This window comes from Fusarium flagelliforme (genome assembly GCF_020744385.1).
Source record: "Fusarium flagelliforme strain FIESC 12 MPI-CAGE-AA-0113 chromosome Unknown B0J16scaffold_1, whole genome shotgun sequence".
Lineage (NCBI taxonomy): Eukaryota > Fungi > Ascomycota > Sordariomycetes > Hypocreales > Nectriaceae > Fusarium > Fusarium flagelliforme.
In genome coordinates this window covers 4,013,675-4,035,272 of record NW_025763503.1, presented here as the reverse complement: position 1 = coordinate 4,035,272, position 21,598 = coordinate 4,013,675, and the positions used below count along the sequence as shown (strand labels likewise).

General features: G+C 48.9%; 6 protein-coding genes across 6 annotated transcripts; 3 read left to right on the top strand and 3 right to left on the bottom strand.

Annotated features, from left to right (window-relative positions):
• Positions 1 to 194: 194 nt before the first annotated feature.
• B0J16DRAFT_328670 (glucose-6-phosphate 1-dehydrogenase) lies at positions 195 to 2,835 on the bottom strand (the record flags this gene model as incomplete). The annotated part of the gene is made up of 7 exons (XM_046126253.1): positions 195 to 696; positions 775 to 889; positions 940 to 1,879; positions 1,936 to 2,280; positions 2,335 to 2,355; positions 2,431 to 2,503; positions 2,682 to 2,835. Coding segments are annotated over 7 exons (1,512 nt in total), but the record flags the coding sequence as incomplete, so codon positions are not given.
• A 2,646-nt stretch (positions 2,836 to 5,481) lies between these two features.
• Positions 5,482 to 6,766, top strand: B0J16DRAFT_24131 (ribosomal protein L35Ae-domain-containing protein). Its single transcript, XM_046123056.1, has 6 exons — positions 5,482 to 5,611; positions 5,706 to 5,715; positions 5,890 to 5,985; positions 6,048 to 6,148; positions 6,206 to 6,276; positions 6,486 to 6,766. Exons 1-6 carry the CDS (start codon positions 5,587 to 5,589, stop codon positions 6,594 to 6,596), a joined length of 414 nt encoding a protein of 137 aa, XP_045989264.1. The 5' UTR covers positions 5,482 to 5,586; the 3' UTR covers positions 6,597 to 6,766.
• A 4,805-nt stretch (positions 6,767 to 11,571) lies between these two features.
• B0J16DRAFT_24004 (uncharacterized protein) lies at positions 11,572 to 13,692 on the top strand. Its single transcript, XM_046123052.1, has 4 exons — positions 11,572 to 12,234; positions 12,304 to 12,387; positions 12,439 to 12,555; positions 12,607 to 13,692. Exons 1-4 carry the CDS (start codon positions 11,955 to 11,957, stop codon positions 13,293 to 13,295), a joined length of 1,170 nt encoding a protein of 389 aa, XP_045989263.1. The 5' UTR covers positions 11,572 to 11,954; the 3' UTR covers positions 13,296 to 13,692.
• A 212-nt stretch (positions 13,693 to 13,904) lies between these two features.
• On the bottom strand, positions 13,905 to 14,476 carry B0J16DRAFT_328656 (VMA21-like domain-containing protein). Its single transcript, XM_046126252.1, has 3 exons — positions 14,317 to 14,476; positions 14,123 to 14,214; positions 13,905 to 14,069 (listed from the first exon to the last, which is right to left on the bottom strand). The coding sequence occupies exons 1-3, from the start codon at positions 14,409 to 14,411 to the stop codon at positions 13,942 to 13,944; spliced, it is 315 nt and encodes a 104-aa protein (XP_045989262.1). The 5' UTR covers positions 14,412 to 14,476; the 3' UTR covers positions 13,905 to 13,941.
• A 675-nt stretch (positions 14,477 to 15,151) lies between these two features.
• B0J16DRAFT_258074 (SNF2 family N-terminal domain-containing protein) lies at positions 15,152 to 18,318 on the top strand (the record flags this gene model as incomplete). Its single annotated transcript, XM_046123165.1, has 2 exons — positions 15,152 to 17,099; positions 17,153 to 18,318. The coding sequence occupies 2 exons, from the start codon at positions 15,152 to 15,154 to the stop codon at positions 18,316 to 18,318; spliced, it is 3,114 nt and encodes a 1,037-aa protein (XP_045989261.1).
• A 1,427-nt stretch (positions 18,319 to 19,745) lies between these two features.
• B0J16DRAFT_328652 (uncharacterized protein) lies at positions 19,746 to 21,273 on the bottom strand. Its single transcript, XM_046126251.1, has one exon. The coding sequence runs from the start codon at positions 20,804 to 20,806 to the stop codon at positions 20,060 to 20,062; it is 747 nt and encodes a 248-aa protein (XP_045989260.1). The 5' UTR covers positions 20,807 to 21,273; the 3' UTR covers positions 19,746 to 20,059.
• Positions 21,274 to 21,598: the final 325 nt, after the last annotated feature.

Sequence of the window (21,598 nt, the reverse complement as noted above, 5' to 3'; positions counted from 1 at the left end):
CGTTTGGGCGTTCACTGGAGACGCCTGGTCATGTGATAGGCCGTGCACAAGCCAGCACAAAGATCTTGCACAACGATGCACAATCCACTTTCAGTTTAGCTAAGCAGGCAAAGGTGACAGGCTCTGCGATTTGTCAAAGATAATTGATGTTCTTTGTATTAGGATTTCTTTATCGAATGATTCTTTAACATATTCTAAGTACCTAGCTGGATGGTTCTTGGAAAGATTCTTTACTGTATGCTCCTTAAACACATGATTATATGATGGCCTGACAGTGTTTATACACCACCCTTATGTCATTCGAGCCTCCATCTCCGTCTTCCTGACGGATGTGGCGTTCAGGGTCTAGACTTTGGCTGCAAATAAATATTGACAGGGATAATCACAAAGATGGTCAGGCAAGTAATTACAGCATGCATTTGTTTGTTGCAAATTGGGAATGGAATTGATTCAAGTTGTTATTGAAATTCCCATCTACTCGAGCAAATCACAAAGCCATGAACAAAGCTTCCAGCGTGGACTCATCTAATAGTCCACAGAAGCAATTGGCTTTCATTATATTGCCAACGTCCCCGTTGTTCCCATAGTTATTTATATAGAAATCATTCAATTGGGTTTTTCTTTTCGCCTCGTTGGGCTCGGGATATCATAGTCCGAAATCGGTCGTGACTCTCATCGTGTGGGAGGCGTCATTAACTTTGATAAAGGTCAGCAACTTGCACAGCTCGTAGTTTCGCACCCAGGTAAGCCTACAGGATGCAAGTCGACACTTACAACTTGTTGGGGGCAGCGGCGGCATTGGTTGTTGGCCATTGGTAGCCAGCAGCGTCGCTGAACTTGTAGCCATAAGAAGACGTAAAGTCGTCCAGGACAGCAGGGCCACGAGAGCCTGGATAATTCTGTTAGCAAAGCTCAATCAAGGTAATCTTGGAAACATACCATAAGGATACTCCATGGGAATAATCTCCTTGTTGTCGTCCAAGTAGTGGAGGATGGGAGTGAAGATGCGCCAACTGGCGTCAAGCTCGTCATCACGAACAAAGTTGGATTGGTCGCCCTTCAAGCAATCAAGTACGAGCGACTCGTAGGCCTCGGGGATCTTAAGGTCGGAGAATCGTCTTCGGTAGGTCAGATCAAGCTCGGTGACAACAGTCTGCATGCTGAGACCAGGGAGCTTGGAGTTCATCTTGATATAAACACTCTCGTTGGGCTGGATACGCATAACAAGCTCGTTTCGGGGAATATCCTTAAAGATACCCGATGTGACATCCTTGAACTGGATTCGGATCTCGGTCTTCTGCTCGTTAAGGGCCTTTCCGGCCTTCATGATGAAAGGCACACCGTCCCAGCGCTCGTTCTTAATGTAGGCGACCAGCGCGCAGAAGGTGGGGCATCGAGAATCCTGGGGAACAGTGTCGTCCTCGCGGTAGGCGGGCTTGCTACCGTCAAGAGACTTGCCGTACTGGCCAATAATGACGTTCTTGGGCTCAATGGCAGGGATGGCGCGGAGGACGCGGACCTTTTCGTCACGGATATCCTCAGCGTTGAAGGAAATAGGTCGCTCCATAGCCAAGAGGGTGAGAACCTGGAGAAGATGGTTCTGCATAACGTCACGGACGATGCCAAACTCATCGAAGTAGCCTCCACGGCCCTCAGTGCCGAAAGGCTCCTTGAAAGTGATTTGGACGTTGTCGATGTGGTGTCGGTTCCATGTAGCGCCGAGGAAAGAGTTACCAAATCTAAGGATTAGAATGTTCTTGACCATCTCCTTGCCAAGATAGTGGTCGATTCGGAACAACTCCTGCTCGTTCCAGTCGGGCTCGAGAGACTTTTGAAGTTCACGGGAGCTGGCAAGATCCTTACCGAAAGGCTTCTCAACCTAGTGGGCTTGTTAGCCATCGATTGGCAAAATGATGGGAGTATTAGTTCACGTACAATTACACGCGCAACACCGTTCTTGGGATAACAGTTCTTCTTGAGGTGCTGAGAAACAATGGTGAAGACACTGGGAGGAAGCGCCATGTAGAAGAGGCGGTGGTTCTCAGGGCGACCCTGCTCAACCTCCTGGAGGTGCTGCTCGAGGCCTTGGAAGGACTCATCCTTGTCGTACTGGCCAGAAACGTAGGTGCAGAGACCAGCGAAGTCTTCGAGTTGCTGCTCAATCTCCTTCGTGGGGGTCTTAATGTATGACTTGATACGTCGAAGGTATTCATCGTGGTCCATCTTGGTACGGGCATATCCGACAATCTTGACATCCTTGGGAAGGAACTGGTTTCGGTACTTGGAAATTGTTAGCTCAGTGAAAACGCTCGATAGACATGGTTTTTCACTTACAAGACCGAACAGTGCAGGGTACTATCATGGAGCGAAAACAGACATGTTAGTTTCAAGCACAACAGAGTATGAGGGGCTATGAGGGGAGCTCCCCACCGTCTTCTTTTTCGCCAGATCACCAGAAGCGCCGAGCACGACAATTGTCGTGTTTTGCTTGAGCTCCATGCATCTGGATAGAGTATTTGGTCAGTAACTGATATTTTTTATGCCGTGGTCGGGTACTGCAGGGCGTGAAAACGCGATCGCATCGCAAACCGCTCAGCGCGAGCATGATAGCTCGGAGATGTAGCTAGAGCGCAGATGCAGTTCCATGGTGGGGTTGAGATTTGACAAGAGGGAACACTTACGGATCCATTGTTGCGGTTTAGTATATCAGGGAATTGAAAGGTGAGTAGCAACACGGGAACAGAAAGAGGATCAAAGGGGAGGAAGAAGGATCTGAGAAATGGGAATGGGAATGGGAATGGGAATGGGAATGGAAGAGGTGACGAGGTTTTGCGGCTTCGACGGTTTTATGACGACGGGAGCATCCAAATGCCCCCAAACCAGCGGGAGCAGCCCAGTTCAGTCCAGTCCAGTGGCAGCAACAGCAGCTGGGGGAGCTAGCAAATCAGCCATTGATTGGGTCCCTGCGTGAGCGACGGGGCTATGATGCAGTAGGTCCCTAACAAAACAGAAGAGTGGGTGGGTAAAGGATCCATGGGGATCCAGATGGGTATGGATGGATAAAAAGTGTTGCTGTCTTCTGGGTACCTTTTTCTTGATAACCTCCACTTTACCTCATGAATAGATTACACCCTTTATTAGTCCACACTACCTTACGGTACATGAAGAATTTTGGTTTACCGCATACTGCAGATTGGTCGTCGTGGTGGTGATGGGTTCTATGTTGATTCACTTAGAGGTAGACTCAGAACCATAAACCCCAATGCGTCAGGGTCTCGGTACCTATTGAACCAGTCTGCAAGCTCCCGTCCTCGGCGATTCTATCTCCGGGATTGTTACCTTCTATTTTGCCTGAATTTACCTGTCTAAAATAACTCTACCACATACAGAAGGGTACTGTTAGTACCTCCCTCACCTTAGACGAGGAGACCTGGCTTAAACGCAAGCGGCCGAATCGTCTCCGTGCTTTTGGAGTCTGACTGGATCTGTCGTGGACTTGACGTATGGTGTTTCCACACCTTGCTAAACACTTTTTTGTATGTATCATCATCAACAAGGTAGCTTAGTTAGTAGTCGGTCACCGTTAATAAGTATCGGCTCTCCCTTCTCTGCTGTACAGTATCTACCCTCTTTGTAATTCATTGCCTAACCCATTGAACTCAACGTCACACATTGAGGCCATGATTAACGGTTTAACAACACAATATGGTCTGTGTAGTGAGCATTACGAAGCACGTTGCTTCTCCAACTAAACATCTTTGTCAGCTTCTCCGGCTCGCCCGGGGCATCCATCACTCGCTCTCTCACCGAGTCCTGGCAACGATAGGTAGACTTCGGTGGTGGTGGCGGTCCCTGACTTACCCAAGGTAACCAGGACTACAGCTTGAGCCTGAGCTCGAGCCTAGTACAGTATTCTCATTCTGCCGCACCCCAACGCAACGCAACAGGGACGGGACGGCATAGACTACACCTTGAGATCCACTCGGCCCAGGCGCGACTTGATTATCAAGACGACCTGACGGAACGGCCAAAGATGTCGGTCATCTTGCCGCTTGCAGGCGGGATGTCCTCCGTTGCGATGAATGCGGCGGCCGAGTCCAACATACCATGCCATGCCTTTCGGGGTCATTCTCTTACTATACTACCGTTTTACGTTTCCAAAAATTCTTGAGACGTGTCTGAATCTTGTATCATCAGAGGTCACTCGTGAAACGACCATTTAACACAATAGTCATGACGCCTATACAGACCCTCAATTGGTGCTCGCGAGCTCGTAACTCGGCGGCAAACACGCATACAGCAATCAGGTCTCGCGGCGCAACCGCGGTGTCTCAAGGTCTTCTCCATAGTTAGTGATGGAAAGTCTGTGACTTGCAGCGCTTCAACTTGCCAACCAAGGTCCACCATAGACAGACCCCCGGTCCATATCACGTCAACTCAACAACTCCAAGGTCAGCTCTGCCGAGGATTCTAGTGATCAGATAAGTTAGTTGCGTTACACGCCAACTAAATTACCACACTCAATTCTGAAAGAAGTGACAGTCTGTTGCCCAATTGTTCTACTCAGTTATACTCTCTGTTCCCAATTTACCCTCACATTGGGATATACCGAGACGTCCCAAGCTTGAACATACGGTAACGAATATTTGAAAGGAGAAAGAAGATCATCGGATGCTCTATCCAAACAAGATTTCAAATTTAACTTTTTCCTTTCCTTGCAATTCCCTGGCTTTAAGATCTCCATGAGCTCAGTCCCTGACCTGCAGGCAACAGTGTCTTGCTCGGACACCAAATTCCGAACTGCCTCAATGCTAGTATCCATCATGATATCCGCACCAACCCCTCCCCCGTGTCGGATCTAAACCTCGAAACTTCACCAAGAAGCTATTGGGGCGGAAAAGGTAAAAGGCTAGCTGAGGTGCTCCATGTAATTGTTGAAGCCAATCTCGTTGATCAAGGGTCGTCAATTGTTCTTGAGGGAATTTTTACTGCGGGATACGAAAGCTCTCTTGTCCAAATACGACGCATGTGGTCAAAAGATTTTGTTGAGAACCTCTTACCCATCTGTCACCAGACAAGCTGAAGACAGCCTCAAAATGGTCAATATGTATTGGCGACCAGGGCTAGCTGAGCATACAATACGGCGATGGTTCACAAAGTGTATGGTCTCGAGCAGGTATTATCATAGGTAAAGGAGCGATGAAGCTTTAACTGATAACTATTCACAAATCGAAGTGTTGCATAATGCCTTCAATTCAAGATTATTCTTCTTCCAGTCAGTGCACTCACTCATAATCATGATATCAAAAATTTGGTGATCTCAATGACCAACAGACAGCGCGGGGTTAAAGATGAGATGAGGCTGACTTGACATGTGGCTCAGCCCCAAGTGTGGCGTCTGAGGCGAAACTGCCCTAACACGTGACAGAGGGCTCAAATTTCGATTCGGCGCACCAGCCGGGCGCCTCCACATCCAGACCTCACCAAACGACGCGCACCCACGGAACGGTCTTTTTGTTAAGACACTCAGCTCTCACTACTAACTCGCAGGTTGTTTGAGAGGACGGAAGCCATACCACAGTCAAGATGCCTTCAGAAGCCGGTCACCGACGTGAGTTTCTCCTGCCCGCCAAATACGAGACACGACGACTCGATAATTTGGTTATTTGAAATTTGGTTGAACTGGTTGCTAACTTTGCCAATAGTATACGTCAAGTGAGTAACAACATCCTATCCAGCAAGCCTGGTGCGCATGCGATATCAGAAACCCGTGCTTGCTTCTGCAAGCACACACTCCCAATTTTTTCCGATATCGAACTTCCGCGAAGCCAAGCCACGGGCACGACAACAACGATGCGATGGAACTTTGGACTGACGATGATGGTTTAGGGGACGTCACCTGAGCTACCAGCGCTCTCGTCACACCACTCGCCCTGCTACCAGCCTGATCAAGATTGAGGGTGTTGACGACACCAACGCCGCCAAGTACGTCTACACTGAGATGGGGAAATTTTTTAGTCGGTCTGGATATTGACAATTTGTGATAGCTTCTACCTCGGCAAGAAGGTCGCTTTCGTCTACCGTGGCCAGAAGGAGATCCGCGGTACCAAGATCCGCGTCATCTGGGGCAAGGTCACCCGTCCTCACGGTAATTACACTTGACTCGACCCACGGTGATGAGGCACGAGCTAACCCATCTATCCAGGAAACTCTGGCGTCGTCCGCGCCAAGTTCACTTCTCCTCTCCCCACCAAGTCTTTCGGTGCTTCCGTTCGTGTCATGCTGTACCCTTCGTCGATATAAAAAAAGGGCTTTCGGGCTGGAGTTGGTAGTGAGGGGCGGTTCTCATTTGGCTGCATTGGTCGAGGCAAGGATAAAACATACTGCCTTGCTTTGAGGCATTGAATTCAAAAAGACGTCAAATCCCAACCCCGAAAAAGGCTCTTCACACCTGAGCAACTCGTTTTGATGATTTCATTCCCCTTTCATGCAACGGTTATCGGAAATCGATCTCGCCCAGGACATTCCACTGGGAGGGGCTTCAGCGATGGAACACTTTTCGGTGGTTGGGATTCGGGACCGGTGTTCGGAACTAAGGTCGTGAATAGGGTACAAGCGAATCATCGATGAAATGCCAGGTCCAGGGCCTCTATTACGGCAGTACACAGCGTCCCTGAAAGCTGGATTGTGATTTGACTCGTGCGGGGAAGTTTTGAGCCATGGTCGGCGTCTTATGATGAATCGGAAATGTCTATTGAAACAACACAACAAGACGTCACAGTGACCACCTCTGATGACTACCTACACAGGCCCAGATGCTTGCGTCGGGCTGTCCATGTGTTTCATTGCGCCGTGATACCTTCCTTGCCATTATCGTTTTGTAGATTGGATGAACTCGTAGATCATGATGCTCCAGCTGCCTAGTTTGATGCCACATGCATACCTCTTTGGTACAAATGATATCGTCATCTAGGGCTCTGCTTGATCACAAGTTCTTTGTCAGATATCTTGACCGTGTGTATGTTTGTAAACGGCAGACTGGCATGGAGCCAGTAACAAAGAACAGACGTCCTTCTTGCTGTCTGTATATGTGTAGGTGTAACTCTGGGAAACTTGGGAAGGGTGATAGATGTCACGGGCTATTGGTCGTACATCAATAAAAGCATGTCCAGGTTCATATTCTATCGCACATGATGCTTCGAACTGGGCGTACAAAGAACGGACAGGCACTTTTAGCAAATTCGTAAATACAATTCTTAAAGTACACAACGTTTCCTCATGTCCTTCATCTTAAAAGACAACTAGCTGAGTACAGTTGCTAGTATTGTGCGTTAGGGCTTCTGACATGGAATAACGGCTCATGCTTTTAATTTGCATTGTCGACTTTCTTCGTTACATGTTTGGTTGGACGAACATTATCCCATAGAGGAAACTATTTCTTGCTTTGATAAGGCTGTCATCAATCCGGCTCTGTGTCTTCCATCCGTTCATATCGGTATACCTAGTATTTGGATCTTATAGCATGATCTTATTGACTAGCTTATCGGTCGAGTTAAATATAAGGACCTTGGTCGGAGAAATGAAACCATTGCGACAGTGCTTAAAAGAAATTTGAATCCAGGTGATATGTTTCATCTGCAGTCTTACAGCATGGGAGCATTGCATATACGGTATATAAAATGCCGTGATATCGAAGTTGCGAATTATCCACGCCAAAAACGCAGTCTCTTATTGGCTACACGGAGAAGACGATGCAGAGGTGAATCTCCCAACAGCCACCAGAATTAAGATTCGTGTCTTGTGTGTCGGTAATTCGTTTGCTACCTACATAACGAAGTGCTTTCTGCTCAATGATAGAACAGAGAAAGTCATTAAAGTCGACCATCTAGCATTCTAGAAGTTGTGATATGACAACGGAACCGCTAGGTATCTACTAAAACAGATGAAGAGGTCATAGATGATCAACTCCCGGGCTATATTGGCCGCTGCAGTCTGCAAAGAACTTGATGGCAAGCCAATAATATGCAGAATAGCTACAGGCTAAGGAAGCCAGGGTCAGCGCTGGAGTGTTACAATAACAAGAAAACAATATTGCATGGGTCGCGGCAGTATGCATCTTTTTTGCAGCCCAGCCGGAAGGATCGGCCATGAAAACTATGTGTATGGCTGATATAGACATTTTGAGTTCATGCTCCTGGGTTGATTCAGTCTGAAGCACTGCCTCGTCTATTGATCCAAGGCATTCGACCTTTAGAAGGTTCAGCTTCCATCCCTCCCTTTCAACAAGTGCGTTTCAGTTAGAGGAGAGATGGAAACGAAACAAGGCAGAGCAGCAGCTTATTATGTATGGTTATTCATTAACTTCCATCACAAAGCTGATACTTATTCGTCAGCTACAGACGGTTACTGCCGTGGCCTATGGCTTGCAAAACGCTGAACCTAATTTGGCACAGAGGGGATTTCAATAGGGCAGTGATCGGCTATCTTTATTACTTTTGCTCTAGTTTCGGTCAGGGTTTTTAATGAGGCTTCTCTAGTTATCGGGAAGATACACCATTTGCATGTTCTCGAATGGGGAACTCGACGAGATAAGAAAAGTCGCATTGCAAGGTTGAGCGTTAGTTGATTGACTGCCCATGGGGTCCCTGACCAAAAAGACTACTAGGTTAGTGATCCCTTCTAGAAACAAGAGAATTGACATCCAGAGTGTCTGCCCTCTGCAAAGTAGGCAGTAATTTATCATGGTGGCTGGCAACAGACCGACCACTCCGATACCAAATCGCAACTCCCGAAGAGATGGCAGGCCAGGTTTAATGCCTCCTGCGTAGATAGGTAGCCAAGAAACTAAACAAGTCTATTCGTTAGGGGGGCTTTTGCTCTGCATAAACGCTAATAGCAGGTTTTTCACAAAAAGAGAATGCAATTGAATGGCGTTTGTGCAAGCAGCCAAGCCAGTTGGGACAAAGGCCCGATGTAGAGGAGCATCGAGATTTAGAACGACAACCCTAATTGTGGCTGAGCTGGCTTGTTTAGGTTACATTTACAATTGATAAAGTTGAACTTGTGTTTTTTGTAGGTACCCGTACTCTTCTGTTACTGTACTGTACCTACTGTACAGTACAATACGATGGAAGCAAAAGATGGTGTGTGGGAGCCACCTAACACGAGATAAAGCAGGGGCGAAGCAGCCGTGGATAAACGTCAAGATGACCTTTGTCCTCCAACAATTGCTGAGAGGCCTACAATGGAAGGGTCCTCCAGCTACGTACTCTCAGCTTGTTTTGACCTGAGGTTCGCTTACACGACAGAGCATCAAAGCACAGCAGAGCACAGCTCACGCCGTCAGAGTAAGACAAGATAGACTATGTATTCCGTCTATTGCTGCACGATCATGGAGACTAGGTCATCAAGAGGACGTGGCAAGACATCAATAGCACCACTTCAAGACCCATGAAGGTTCTTGTTCTTGGCTTTTGGTCGAGACCAGGTTTATGCGGGTGCAATGGATACCGGTACAGCACGACATCCATCCGAACAAAGTGGATGAGGATTACTGACTGACTTTTGATAATGGCGTAGCTTTTAGGCTTACGACGATGTCGGCCAAAAAAAACACATATTAAGCTACCTACTCTAGCATCAAACTCAGCTACAGCTAGTCTCGAATAAGGATTCAAGGTACCAAACTTTAGTGCAGACGGTTGCATGCAACACTGCAGCACCTCCCTCGTAAAATGGTAAGCAGACCTGGCAGACCATGCAGAAGAGACACATGCCGTGGCTGTCACCGCATATCGCAAAGCTGTTCCAGTGGCAGGGGAAGAGTGAGAGAGAACGACGCGTCATGGCCTGACGATCCGATGTGTCTCGAACTCTCGATTCTCTCCGAGGTGATGGTCTAACTGCAGTCTAGGGCTCCCTCTCAGCCTCTAGACTAAGACCGCTAGTGACTACAAAGACATCATCCAGATCTGACGGCCCTAGGCCACGTACCGACTGTACATCCATTGCCAATACTGGTGTGGTGTTGAGCCTCAAACTGATCCAGAAACTCAGTTAGCTGACTTACGATAAATCAAAGTCACAAGGAAGGAAGCCGGTGGATGGATGAACACGAGTTCGCGGGAAGGAAGGTGCGGCAACCTACCTATCTAGAAGCAGATCACCTCACTTAAAAACGTCTTGGCCGCCAGCTCCCTTTCATCTTCCTAAAAAGCCTCTCTTTTCTTCTCTCTCTCTCTCTCTCTCACTCTTAATTACTTGAGAATAGTTTTCTCTCGCCTTCGCTTCATCCGTTTGTCCCTCGTTGCGATCGTTTCAACTCACACCCCATCTCATCCTCGGATATCGGTATCTTACCTGCCATCAGCCAACCATCCATCCATGCCCGCCTAGCAATCCCCGGGACTCATTCGATCCGTGGCCAAGACCCCATTAAACAAACAATTCCTCTACGACAATTAGACTATCTATCTGCCAGCCATCCCCAGGTTTTCATCTCATTATACTTGGCTTGGCTGCTCTAGTTCCACAAACAACCGAATTGCAGGGCAGGCAGGGCATTTCGAGATAACAGCCTTCGTTAACCCCGGCCTTCGAGAGGAACCGTCAACTCCATTCCATCGCTTCTTAGTGACTCGACAACACGCGAGACCCCACCACGAAATCCGTACCCCTGTTCGTCTACTGAATCTCAAGTCTGAGAGCTGCTAAGGCAAGCCACGGCGGACGATTCTTCCGAGCACGATTCAACGTGGCACGGCTCAATTCCCCCTGAACGTTGCGCACCAGTCGACACTAGAAATTTCCAATCGATAGTGACGTCAAGAAACAAACCCGGACAAAAACGTCAGGCACTGGGTCCCAACGCAAGCACTTACGAAGCACTGTATCTCATACAGTACTGTTTGACTGAAACGCAGAACATCTTCTCCCTCTGCTGAAATACCCCAGCACAAGGAAAGATAAAAAAAGATCAGTCAAACACGAAAAGGGATAAGCCCCGATAATCCAAAGAAACGTCGAGCGGATCGCAGAGGCGGCAGTCAATTTACGAGGATCAGCCCGCACATCCCACATCATTATCACGCAGCCGCAGGCATTAGCAGCAAAACGCACCCAGCGCCATTTTAGCTTACTTTTGAAGCGCGACTTGATAGAGTAAACACCGATTTGCACCGCCCACATCCCGGCCACTTTTACTGTACTGGACTGTTTCACGGCCAACGCCAAGTGCAAGAAATCAGTGCATTGCTCGCTTGCAACTTTGCTGTCTGATGGTTGCTCACAATTAGAGTGCTGATCCCAGTCAAAGAACACGGACCACGGTGCCAACGAATGATTGCATCGTTTCGTCCCGTGTACGGTCAGAAACAGAGACACCCGCAGCCACCAGCCATACTGGTCGTCACCTCACTTTGGCGCGCAAAACACGGTATCATCTTATCGTCTTCCTAGCCACTCGTCTTTTTATAAACCCAGTTGTACCTTGCTCTTCTCTCGCACTGCAGACTGCAGGCGCCAACCCCACCCATTTTCCGGGATCCGGTCAACGACTAAGTGCGATACGTACCCCCCCCAAAACTCTGCTGCAGCCAAACACATTATTGTTGGCGCAAGCCCCAACCTCTTTTCTTACAAGAGTCTTCTACGCCAAACGACTCCTAAAATCTCCACTCTCAATATATCCGTCTCCCAGGGCCCACGATAATTCCTGGATTCCCTTGCTAGTATCAACCGTTTCGTCTGGTTTCGGTCATTTCTCCCCGACGCAACCTGCTCCTTGCACGCTCCAGCACTTACCCACTGTCTCCATCACATCGGTCGATCGCTTACAACTCTCCACTCTCTTATCACCCTGAGACTCTAATCGTCAAGGGTAAGGGCCGTTCAGAGATCCATCTCTGCCAAGCAATACGTCTAATAAAACAGTCGTGCCCCCAAGCGCCGCAACCATGGCGACCTCCACCGAGCAGTATCGCCAATATCCACCAGCGCCGGCGAATTATCCGGCGCAAGAGCATTACGAGAAGCAATATCAACCTACTGCCCCAGCTTCACCGCGCAAAACTACGCAGAACCCGCCTGCTCACAACCGAACCTTCAGCTTTCATTCTCAAAAGTCGCATAAGAGCTCTGGCAGCAAGGACTTACACGAAACCCACGCTGAGAAAGAAGCGAAGCGTTTGCATAGCACAGCGGACCCTACTTTTGCTTTGAACGAAGCAGAACCTTGTATGTCGTCCTTTTTACGAACTCGATAACAGGAGAGAGAGGGAGATCATTTGCTAATGTGATAAACAGCCGCCGAAGCCGCCATGATTACCGAGTCGAGTTACGCTCCACTACGATCTATACACCACAAAGACCATTATGGCAATTCTATCGGTTAGTCATTTTCCCTGTGTCTAAAGACGGCATAATTAACAATCTATGCAGAGGACCCCGACAAATCGAACCCGACACGAAACAGATGGGAGCGTCCCCTAGACACCATTCGAAGTTTCGAGGCTGCGATCGACGGGGGGTACTCGCGCAAGTCTCTTTACCGAGCAGGTGTGTACAAAGTCAACCACCGAAGTAGTCCAATCACTAACTCTGGTGCAGAGACAGACTCGCAAGCCAACTGGAATAAGCGCAACAGCTCATTTAGCAACCAGCCACGATTCCCTCGTGACAGCTACTACAACAACCGTCCAGTTTCGCTTAGGCCGGAGGGCAATCAATACGATTCGGGGTCCCGAAGCAACTATTTCGATGGTCAGGCTTACAGCAACGGTTACGGCACTGGTCCATCGCGGCAACGGGTGTCTAGGATGCAATCAGAGCCGCAATACCAGAACGGTCATGACCAAAACATATATCCCCTGCCTCACAAGGATCGATCCTATGAGACCGTGACTTCTGCTGGAGGCAGCGGCAATTCAGACCAAGCAGGTTATCAGACAGACCCTACGAGTAGCGACAACAGCTCGATTGATCGGACAATGCCGGCTAAGCGCCGCGAGCCTTTTAACGAGTATGCGTCAGGTTCCTCCCAACCTCAGCCAGGATATCAGTCACGCCCTTGGCCGGCTCCTGGTGCGAACGGATATGGAGGAAATCCTCAAATGCCACCACCTTCTCATGCGCAACCTACTTCGGCGCATGATCAGGCTTCGTTCCCAGCTCAGAAGCAGAAAAACACTCTCTTGAGGAGAACCTCCACGCAACAATCGGCACAACAACCCCAGCAAACAGCTGGCGGGGACAAGCGCAAGAGTTGGTTTTCTCGTAGGTTCAGTAAAAACTCTTGAAAACCCAACAGTTCAGTAATGACGATACACGTTTGAAACGTACACGCACAAACCTTATGCAACAACCACCCACTCTCCTTTGTCGATACCCGTTTCTTTGATATTCAACGTCGGAATGCCACGATCGGACAGCGTTAAACAGCCGTGTTGTTCTATTCGACGATTTTTTGCGGTGGATACCGAGTATACTCTCACAACTTGCGATTTGCCCCTGCCATGGGGTCGGCTGAGCGAGCTTTGTTTTTTACTTTAGTCAAATTGGTTTAAGGTTAGGATGACGAGGTGTCTTAACGACAAGACAAGGCGAAGGGCTTGAATTTATTATGGGATGGTACATTAGCACACGAAACTGTACGAGGCGTTGGCAGGCTGGCCTTTGTGCAACTGATTCCCTTGAGGATATCCTTGAGGTGCGGAGTAAAAGCTGGATCTACCGCCACGATCACCATTAATCATAACCAAACCCTGAGACGTACATAGCATATATACGTGGCTGTAGCAGTCATCCAGACATGATGGTCGGCCAGAAGGGCAAACTCATGAAGATGACGTGAGAAAATAATCGAGATGGATGACTCAAAACTATCCATGTGCATTTCAGAAACGACGAGCGTGAATTACTTGTATTGAAAGGCTTTGATTGTGTCTACTTGTCCTTCTTGCTTTCTGGCTTTAGTTGGTCCGACTGGTCCTCCTTCATAGCGACAATAATGTATCCCACAAGGACTACATTGGCCAAGACAGCAGCCAAACCACCAGCGAGAGAAGAGTTACCTGGGCAGCATTAATTTGAGTTGTGACGCGCAGGAATGCAAGAAGAGACTTGCCATTGAAAACAGTGTTGACGGTAAGGAAGTATGAGCCAATGGGCACAACAATCATGGCAAGAGTAAAGGCCAGAAGCTTGTAGATGACTTGGCTGTTTCAATCACGTCAGTCTCGAAACAGTTGTCAAATGAGATCATCGCAGACAAATACACCGGTGGCAACAGTGGTGGTTTGAGGTAAGGATAAGGCTTACCTGGGGACAGCAGGAGCAGTGCTCGAGGTTTCGTCAATGGGGTCATCCTTATCAAGGAAAGTCTTTTCAGTAGCAACGATGCGTCGGGTAGCCATTTTGAACAAAAAGAGGGAGATCTTGTGCCCTTGTTCGAATGGATTGGTGGTATCGTCTGTGTCGTGGTTGAGTTGAGGCTACCTAATTGAGCTATGAGGCTGGAGGTGGATGTCCCACTTGCACGTGCAATGGAGCTTGAGCTTGGAGAAGCACACGCAGGAGAAAAACAAGCTCTTTGTTCTCACAATGGAGCTTGAGAAAGAAAAACAATAAAGAATCGAATCATTTCGATCTCCAATAACTCCTTTCCAACCAATTGCTATTCAGGTTGGTCTACTCCAGATTAACATTGCATCCTCTTCCCTAGATATCAGCCTCACGTGATTTCGCGATACCGTTTATGCGGGTCGCGTCTCGCAGCGAGTTTGGGCGGTTGGGTCACTTTAGAAAAATCTCCACCCTCTTTAACGCCCCTCTAGGAAGGATTTAGATTGGAACATCCTGTAACTCTCGAGCATTGCTTGCCGCTTCTTCCACTCGATCAAGAGTAATTTGCCTATCAGTTTTTTATTTCTTCTCTCATTCAGTCTTTTCTTTTTCCTCTTCAGTCCCCATCGCTACGCCCACCTACTTCTTTCGTCCAGTGCTTTTTTGCCCGTTGACCGAACAATTAACGGTGGAAGAGAAGCAGCAAAACGCTCGAACCGCTCAATTGCATTGGCGCTCCGCCCCCGAAAAGCTAGTTTCGATTAACTCCCTCCCTATTATAACGGATGCGCATATTTCTCAGAACTACATAATGGCACGAAGCTCTTCACCCTTGCCAATCCGGCATTCAAACGCTCTACCACGCACCCCGTCGCTCGCTCACAACGCAATCACCATTGACGACGACGCTGACGACCTAGCTGATACCATTCCCTGCTCTCCTTCCGCTTTTCTACGAGATCCACAGACAACACAGCCGACCCAAGTCCTCCAAAAACCTACACTTGCACCTATGAGATCCTCATCACCTGCAAGCAGCATAATTGAAGTTCCTGCATCCTCACCTTTCCAACAGGCCAAGAAGTCTACACCGCTAGGAAACCGACTCGCCCCTGCTGGCACAGTCTTCCGTCCACCACAGCGGACTTTTCCCTCAATGAACAACAAGCGCCCAGCCCAAGAGCCTATCAGCCTTATTTCAGACGACGAGGACGATCTCACACCTCCCCGCGGTGATATCCGACCAACAACGTTTAAGGCACAGGTGGCGGCATTCGCGTACAGACCCGAGCCCAAACTGTCCGCGAAGCACGATGTCACAACAAAACTCCGACAGATATTCGATGTTTTTGGGGACAGTGTTCCAGCACACAAAGCCAAGGAGGCTTTGGATGTGTGTGAATATGATCTCGACAACACAATTAGTTTTCTCGAGCGCCGGGCATCTCAGCCCAGACCAGCTTCAAAGCCTAAGACTGGTAGGCGCTTGATCAGTAAAGGAGCTTTGCAAACACCAGCAACAAACAGCCGGGATACTTCACGTTCTGTGTCTTACACAGCATCCCCCAGCCCCGAGAAGCTGCCTCCTCGACGACGATTGGTGCAAGGACTTCGAAAGCAGGCTGTTCCATCTTCACCACCATTCCCGTCTTCGCCTGCTGCGGCACCTGCGGCACCTGCGCATGCGTCGAGCGACGATCCATTGGTTATTGATCTTGTCGACGATGACAAGGAAGAAGCCTACCAAGCCGAGGCGTCACCAGATCCTTCTGATGACGAAGACGATAGGGTGCTGACTTCTCTTAATACTTGCACTATCCAAGAATTGGCGGCCATGACGGGCATGAAGGAGGACCAGCTTGAGTGCATAATCGCGAAGCGACCCTTTCACGATATTTCAACAGCCAGGCGTGTCACTGTCGGCAAGAAACCTGGCGCAAGGAAAGCCTCCAAGGTCAGCATTGGGGAGAACGTGGTTGAGGCTGTAGAAGTTTTCCACAACGCAGTTGAAGCAATCGACAACGTTGTCGCAAAGTGCGAGCGTGATGCCAAAGCCATTAAGCAGCAAGTCGACACCTGGGACATTGACACTTTCGGTCATGATAAGCTGCAAGACCAACGGCAGGACTCTGAGGACCTCCCTCCCACTCCTACAAGCATCAGCGCGCCCAAATACGTGCGCCCACCTATCGCTAAACAACCCAGTTACATGGATGGACACTGCAAAATGAAGCCGTTCCAGCTTGTCGGTCTCAACTGGATGTCCTTGCTCTACAACTTCAACATTGGCTGCATCCTAGCCGATGAGATGGGTTTGGGCAAAACTTGCCAGGTCATCTCGCTCATCAGTCATCTTGTTGAAGATTATGAAGAATATGAAGAGAGTAGAGAGAGTGAAGGGAGTGATGGCGATAAGAGAAGACGGCCATGGCCCAACCTGGTTGTCGTTCCGCCCAGTACGTACAACAACTGGCTTGTCGAGTTTGAAAAGTTTGCTCCCGGGCTATCGGTGATCGGATATCGAGGTTCTCAGACCCAGCGAGCTGAGATCGCATACGATGTTGCACGTCAGTCTGGGGCATACCACGTCGTTCTTGCGACATACTCTCAGATCAACAGCGAAACAGATATCGAGGCTATGCAGTCCTTTGGACTTAATGCTGCCATCTTCGACGAAGGTCACAAGATGAAAAACCCCCAGACCAAGATTTACAGAGATCTTCGCCGCATTCCGGCGTCGTGGAAAATGCTCCTTACAGGTATTTTGTCCTTATTTTTGGCAAATAGTATCAATGCTAACGGTGTTTAACAGGAACTCCTGTGCAGAACAACTTGTTGGAGATGACTTCACTTCTGAATTTTATCAATCCCGAAATTTTCAAGGGCTGTATGGAACATATACAGTACATCTTCAGTCAAAAGGTCACCATTCGAGATGTTTCCAATGGTGCTTTCTTGTATAGCGAGCGTGTCAAGCGAGCTCGTACTATTCTGGAGCCGTTTATTCTCCAGCGTCGTAAGGACCAGGTCCTATCCGACATGCCTCCCAAGATCTGCACTGTCGTTCGTTGCGACCTGGATGAAAAGCAGAAGCAAGTATACGCCGAGTACGAAGAGACATTCAAGATGGAGCCTTCGAAGCGGGTAACCAAGGCTCGTGGTCGCGGAAACGATCAGAACAATTGTTGGATGCAGCTGCGCAAGGCAGCTTTACACCCACTCCTCTTCAGACGTCACTTTGACGACAAGAAGGTTGAAAAAATGGCCAGAATCCTCATGGATAGTGTCTCGCAGGATGACCTACGTCAACCGGATATCAAGCATCTCATTCAGGAGCTCAAGGATTCCTCGGACTTTGGTCTCCATCTCTGGTGCCGCGACTACCCAGGGCTCCTCGGGAAATTCGACATTCCTCCAGAGACAGAAATGGACAGTGGCAAGGTCAAGAAGTTACTAGAACTGATCAACCAATACCAAGAGAACGGCGATCGGGTTTTGGTTTTCAGCAAATTCTCTCGTGTCATTGAGCTGTTGCAAGAGGTTCTTGCTCAGAAAAGCATCCAGCATCGAGTCCTGATGGGTAGTACCAGTGTGGAAGAACGACAGACGCTGATCGATGAGTTCAATGATGATCCTGAGATCCCCGTCTTCTTGCTCACCACTGGAGCAGGCGGCACAGGTATCAACCTTACAGCTGCCAACAAGGTCATCATCTTTGATCAGTCGGACAATCCTCAGGACGACATCCAAGCAGAGAACCGCGCTCATCGTCTCGGCCAGAAACGAGATGTTGAAATCATTCGACTCATCTCCACTAATACTATCGAGGAGCTTATCTACAAGGCATGTCAGAAGAAGATCGAGCTCGCGAACAAGGTCACAGGAGCCGTTGAGGATGAAGATCCCGCCGTGGCAGAGCAAACACTCGAGACAGAGGTCCGCAAGATGCTCATGGAGGAACAGATGACACCTCCTTAGGACGGATGAGTGTCCCCAGTCCTCCTCCATCTTTTCGTGTTGCGTTTTCCCGCACAACGTTTTACCATTGTAGATTTTCCCATTTTCTGCGCAACATAGCATAGCAGAACGGTTTGGTTGTATAAGCTTTACATTCATACTCATCGACTTTGCATTTACAGTTGGCTGGTTCGGAGGTTTGTTGCCCTCATTTCCCCACGAATACCGTAACCTCTTTCACCGGTGGTTCCGAGTCTCGAGGATTATGGGAGGGCAAGATCGGCGATATAGAAGTTTGTATGGAGTCAAAATTCCACTTTAATGATATACATGGCGTGGCAGGCGAAGCAAGGGGTGTGCATCAACGGTTTGCTGCAGGTTTTTAGAAGCACATGGCATGGTCTCATAGACAGACACAATCAAGGCATGAGGGCATAGTGGTTGCTCTAGGAAATTAAATTAGACCTATGTTTTTTTATGAAACTAGACTATCTTTGCATTGGGAGGTTGATTAAGCTCTGTTTCATCTAACACATACAGAATGTTAAAGACGATGGATGTCTAATTTCATCTTGATAGTCAACAATAAACAACCCTTACAGGTCACCCAGCAACAGCCCAACCCCCATCTCGGCCCGCCGCCGCGCCCGTCCCTTTCCCCGGTACGGGCTCACGCTAAGTCAAGTTGAGAGATCGAAGACAGGCAGAAGATCAGTGGAAGGACCCTGGCTCAGGCTGACAGCCCAAGCGCAAAGTTTATCATGTCAACTGAGCTTTTCTTGGTGTGAAACGCGCAGAGGCCAGAAGGGACAGTAGTACCTAATGCATTGGTATTTTTGCCCCGGTGCTTGATTGACTAGATAGACTAGTATCGTTGCTATCCAGATGGATGCTTTCTTCGCGTATCGTATCGTACAGTATCGCTCGGACTGACCGTGCGCTTGGCCGATGGGACTGGACTAGAATGCGGGATGAGCGATGGATAAGGACCAGATGAGGGACAAGACGGAGCTACGATCAGTTGACAGAGACTAACAATACGTAGCAGACGATAATGCTTGACTCGTTCACGGATGAAGCGAAGAGGATCTGGGTTAGCCTTCAAAATTAGGTTGGAGGTTTCGAAATGTCAACAAACTTCATGATAAACTGGCACCGAATGAATGTCAAGCTTTGGCACACAATTGCGCCTCGGGTTGCAATTGATCGTAATCCGATTGATACTGTGCTCCATGAAGAAAATGTTATTTGTGGAAACTTGCGATAAATAATGATGTGCATGGATTGTCCAGCCACTCTGATAACCGTTGAGACAAAATAAGGTGGTTGGTGTAGGCGACGAGACCCTGATGGAGACCACAACGGTTGTCCGCGACGGTTACCACATGGTGCAGGTGGTTGGTTAATGGCGTTAATTCAAGGGGAATACACACGAACGAAGATGCAGGCTGGTTTAAAGTAAAAAGTGAAACAATCATGTTCACTATCTGTAAATTCTTTGACGTCTATAGTAGCCAATTCCAATTCTCAGTTCAAAAAAGCAAACATGAAACTTAAGACGCACGCTTTCTGCGCGTGGGGGATATCATTACAAAATGGGAAACAATACCCAAACGCCAATGGCAATCCATTGCCCCATGTTCTGTAGTCCCGCCAGTTTATATATGCTCGCTACCGATGACGGTCGGCCGAGACTTTCGCTAAATATCAAATGTATAAATCATGTACGTGAGAAGATGCTTGCAAGATCTGTAAAGTTTGCTTAACGACCTGGTCGCGACTTGAGACCGACGTCGCCATTGAGCAATAGTGTCTTCCAACGGCGGTCGACAGCATGACGATCGCGGCCGAGATTCCGGGCGCAATCTTGCCATTCTGCCTTAGATAGCCTGAGCTTCTCCAGTACAATTTCAATGAGTACACGATCGTCATCAGCACTCCAGTCCTCTTCATCAGAATCCTCCTCGTTGATGAGGTGACCACCTTGTCGAAGGTGCATGTTGTGGAAGTCAGAACGATCAAGACCAAGCGGCAACTGCTCGGGAGCGATGCGCGTACGTCTGGGTGTTGAGGGTGCGATTTGCTCCAGAGAGCAACGCGACGGGGACTCGCTACCAGACTCGCTTGCTGATGAATAGCGGTCCATCTCTTCGTCGGCAACGCGACGTTTCTTGTTGGTAGTGCGGGGTGCAGCGCGCTTGGTAACCTTCTTGGGTCCAACTGGCTCGCGACGTTGAGGGCGTGGTCGCAGGCGCAACTTCAGAGGAGGCGCGGCGTGAGCGAGTGGCGGAGTTGGTAGTTGAGTGTGAGAGGGAGCAGGGCGAGAGTCGGTAACGATGGGCGTGGGCATCGATAGAAGTGATTGGAGGGAGCGGCAAGTGGTCATGAGGTTGGCGAAAGAACCGTGTGAGGATGCTGGAGGGCTGGCGGGAGGAGAGAAGAGCGAGTGTTGAAGTCGGGAGTGAGCTGAGTGCGACGCATCGCATGGTAGCGCAGACGGAAGGAGCATATTTGCGGTTTGAAGTTGTATGATTTCGAAGTTTGATGCGAAATTTGATCACAGCAACAGTTGTTGTTTTGTTAAAAGTGGTTGAGCGTGTGGTTGGCGTGTGGTGCGATTGCGACTGGGATAAGACGCGGCGCTGGCGCAAAAGTCCGTCAGGAAAGTTAGGGTCGTGACGAGGGTTGTAAGTGGTGAGTGATAGAGCGGGTTGACGGAATATGAATAAGTTGCGATGCGGCTGACGGGTTGAGTAATGTAAATAATTTGGTGTTTGACTGTTTGTGTTTGTGTTGATGTTTGTTGTAGGTAGAAAGGAGTCTGTTGTCGGAGTGAAGAGTAGGAAATGCGGTGGTTGTGGTGGGAATTGGAATGAACGGGGGGTTGGTCAGGCAAGTGGCATTGGAATGGCATGGGAAGGGGCAGGGACGCAGTGGCCTAATATGGATGTGGAAGTGGACGAGAAGAACCTTGTGCTGGACCAGGGTGGGAAGGAGGGTCCAGGTGAAGGTTCCACAGTTCACAGTCCACAATTCACAGTGCACCTGCACTCGCACTTGCAGCTCTAGCAGCTGCAGCTGCAAGCAGTCGCAATTGGGGTCTGTGGTATCCACTCCACTCCACCTAGGTAACTTCTTCAGTCCATTGAGGGAGGTGCGTTGGCAGGCTGCACAGAAGCCAACAGGTACGGAGTACCTTCCCTACGCCTATCCAGACGCCTCAACGACGTGGACTGGACCCTCCCGTGAGTTTTATGTCGCGCCCGTTTTAGCGGCAGCGGTAAATTCAACAGCTGCGAGG

Coding starts and splice junctions, on each gene's coding strand:
- B0J16DRAFT_24131 (XM_046123056.1), top strand. CDS start 5,587: ATGCCTTCAGAAGCCGGTCACCGAC. Junction 6,149..6,205: donor CAAGGTCACCCGTCCTCACG/GTAATTACACTT, acceptor CCATCTATCCAG/GAAACTCTGGCGTCGTCCGC. Junction 6,277..6,485: donor CTTTCGGTGCTTCCGTTCGT/GTCATGCTGTAC, acceptor TTCATTCCCCTT/TCATGCAACGGTTATCGGAA.
- B0J16DRAFT_24004 (XM_046123052.1), top strand. CDS start 11,955: ATGGCGACCTCCACCGAGCAGTATCGCCAATATCCACCAGCGCCGGCG. Junction 12,235..12,303: donor TTTGAACGAAGCAGAACCTT/GTATGTCGTCCT, acceptor TGTGATAAACAG/CCGCCGAAGCCGCCATGATT. Junction 12,388..12,438: donor CCATTATGGCAATTCTATCG/GTTAGTCATTTT, acceptor CAATCTATGCAG/AGGACCCCGACAAATCGAAC.
- B0J16DRAFT_328656 (XM_046126252.1), bottom strand. CDS start 14,411: ATGGCTACCCGACGCATCGTTGCTACTGAAAAGACTTTCCTTGATAAG. Junction 14,215..14,316: donor ACTGCTCCTGCTGTCCCCAG/GTAAGCCTTATC, acceptor TGATTGAAACAG/CCAAGTCATCTACAAGCTTC. Junction 14,070..14,122: donor CGTCAACACTGTTTTCAATG/GCAAGTCTCTTC, acceptor AATGCTGCCCAG/GTAACTCTTCTCTCGCTGGT.
- B0J16DRAFT_328652 (XM_046126251.1), bottom strand. CDS start 20,806: ATGCTCCTTCCGTCTGCGCTACCATGCGATGCGTCGCACTCAGCTCAC.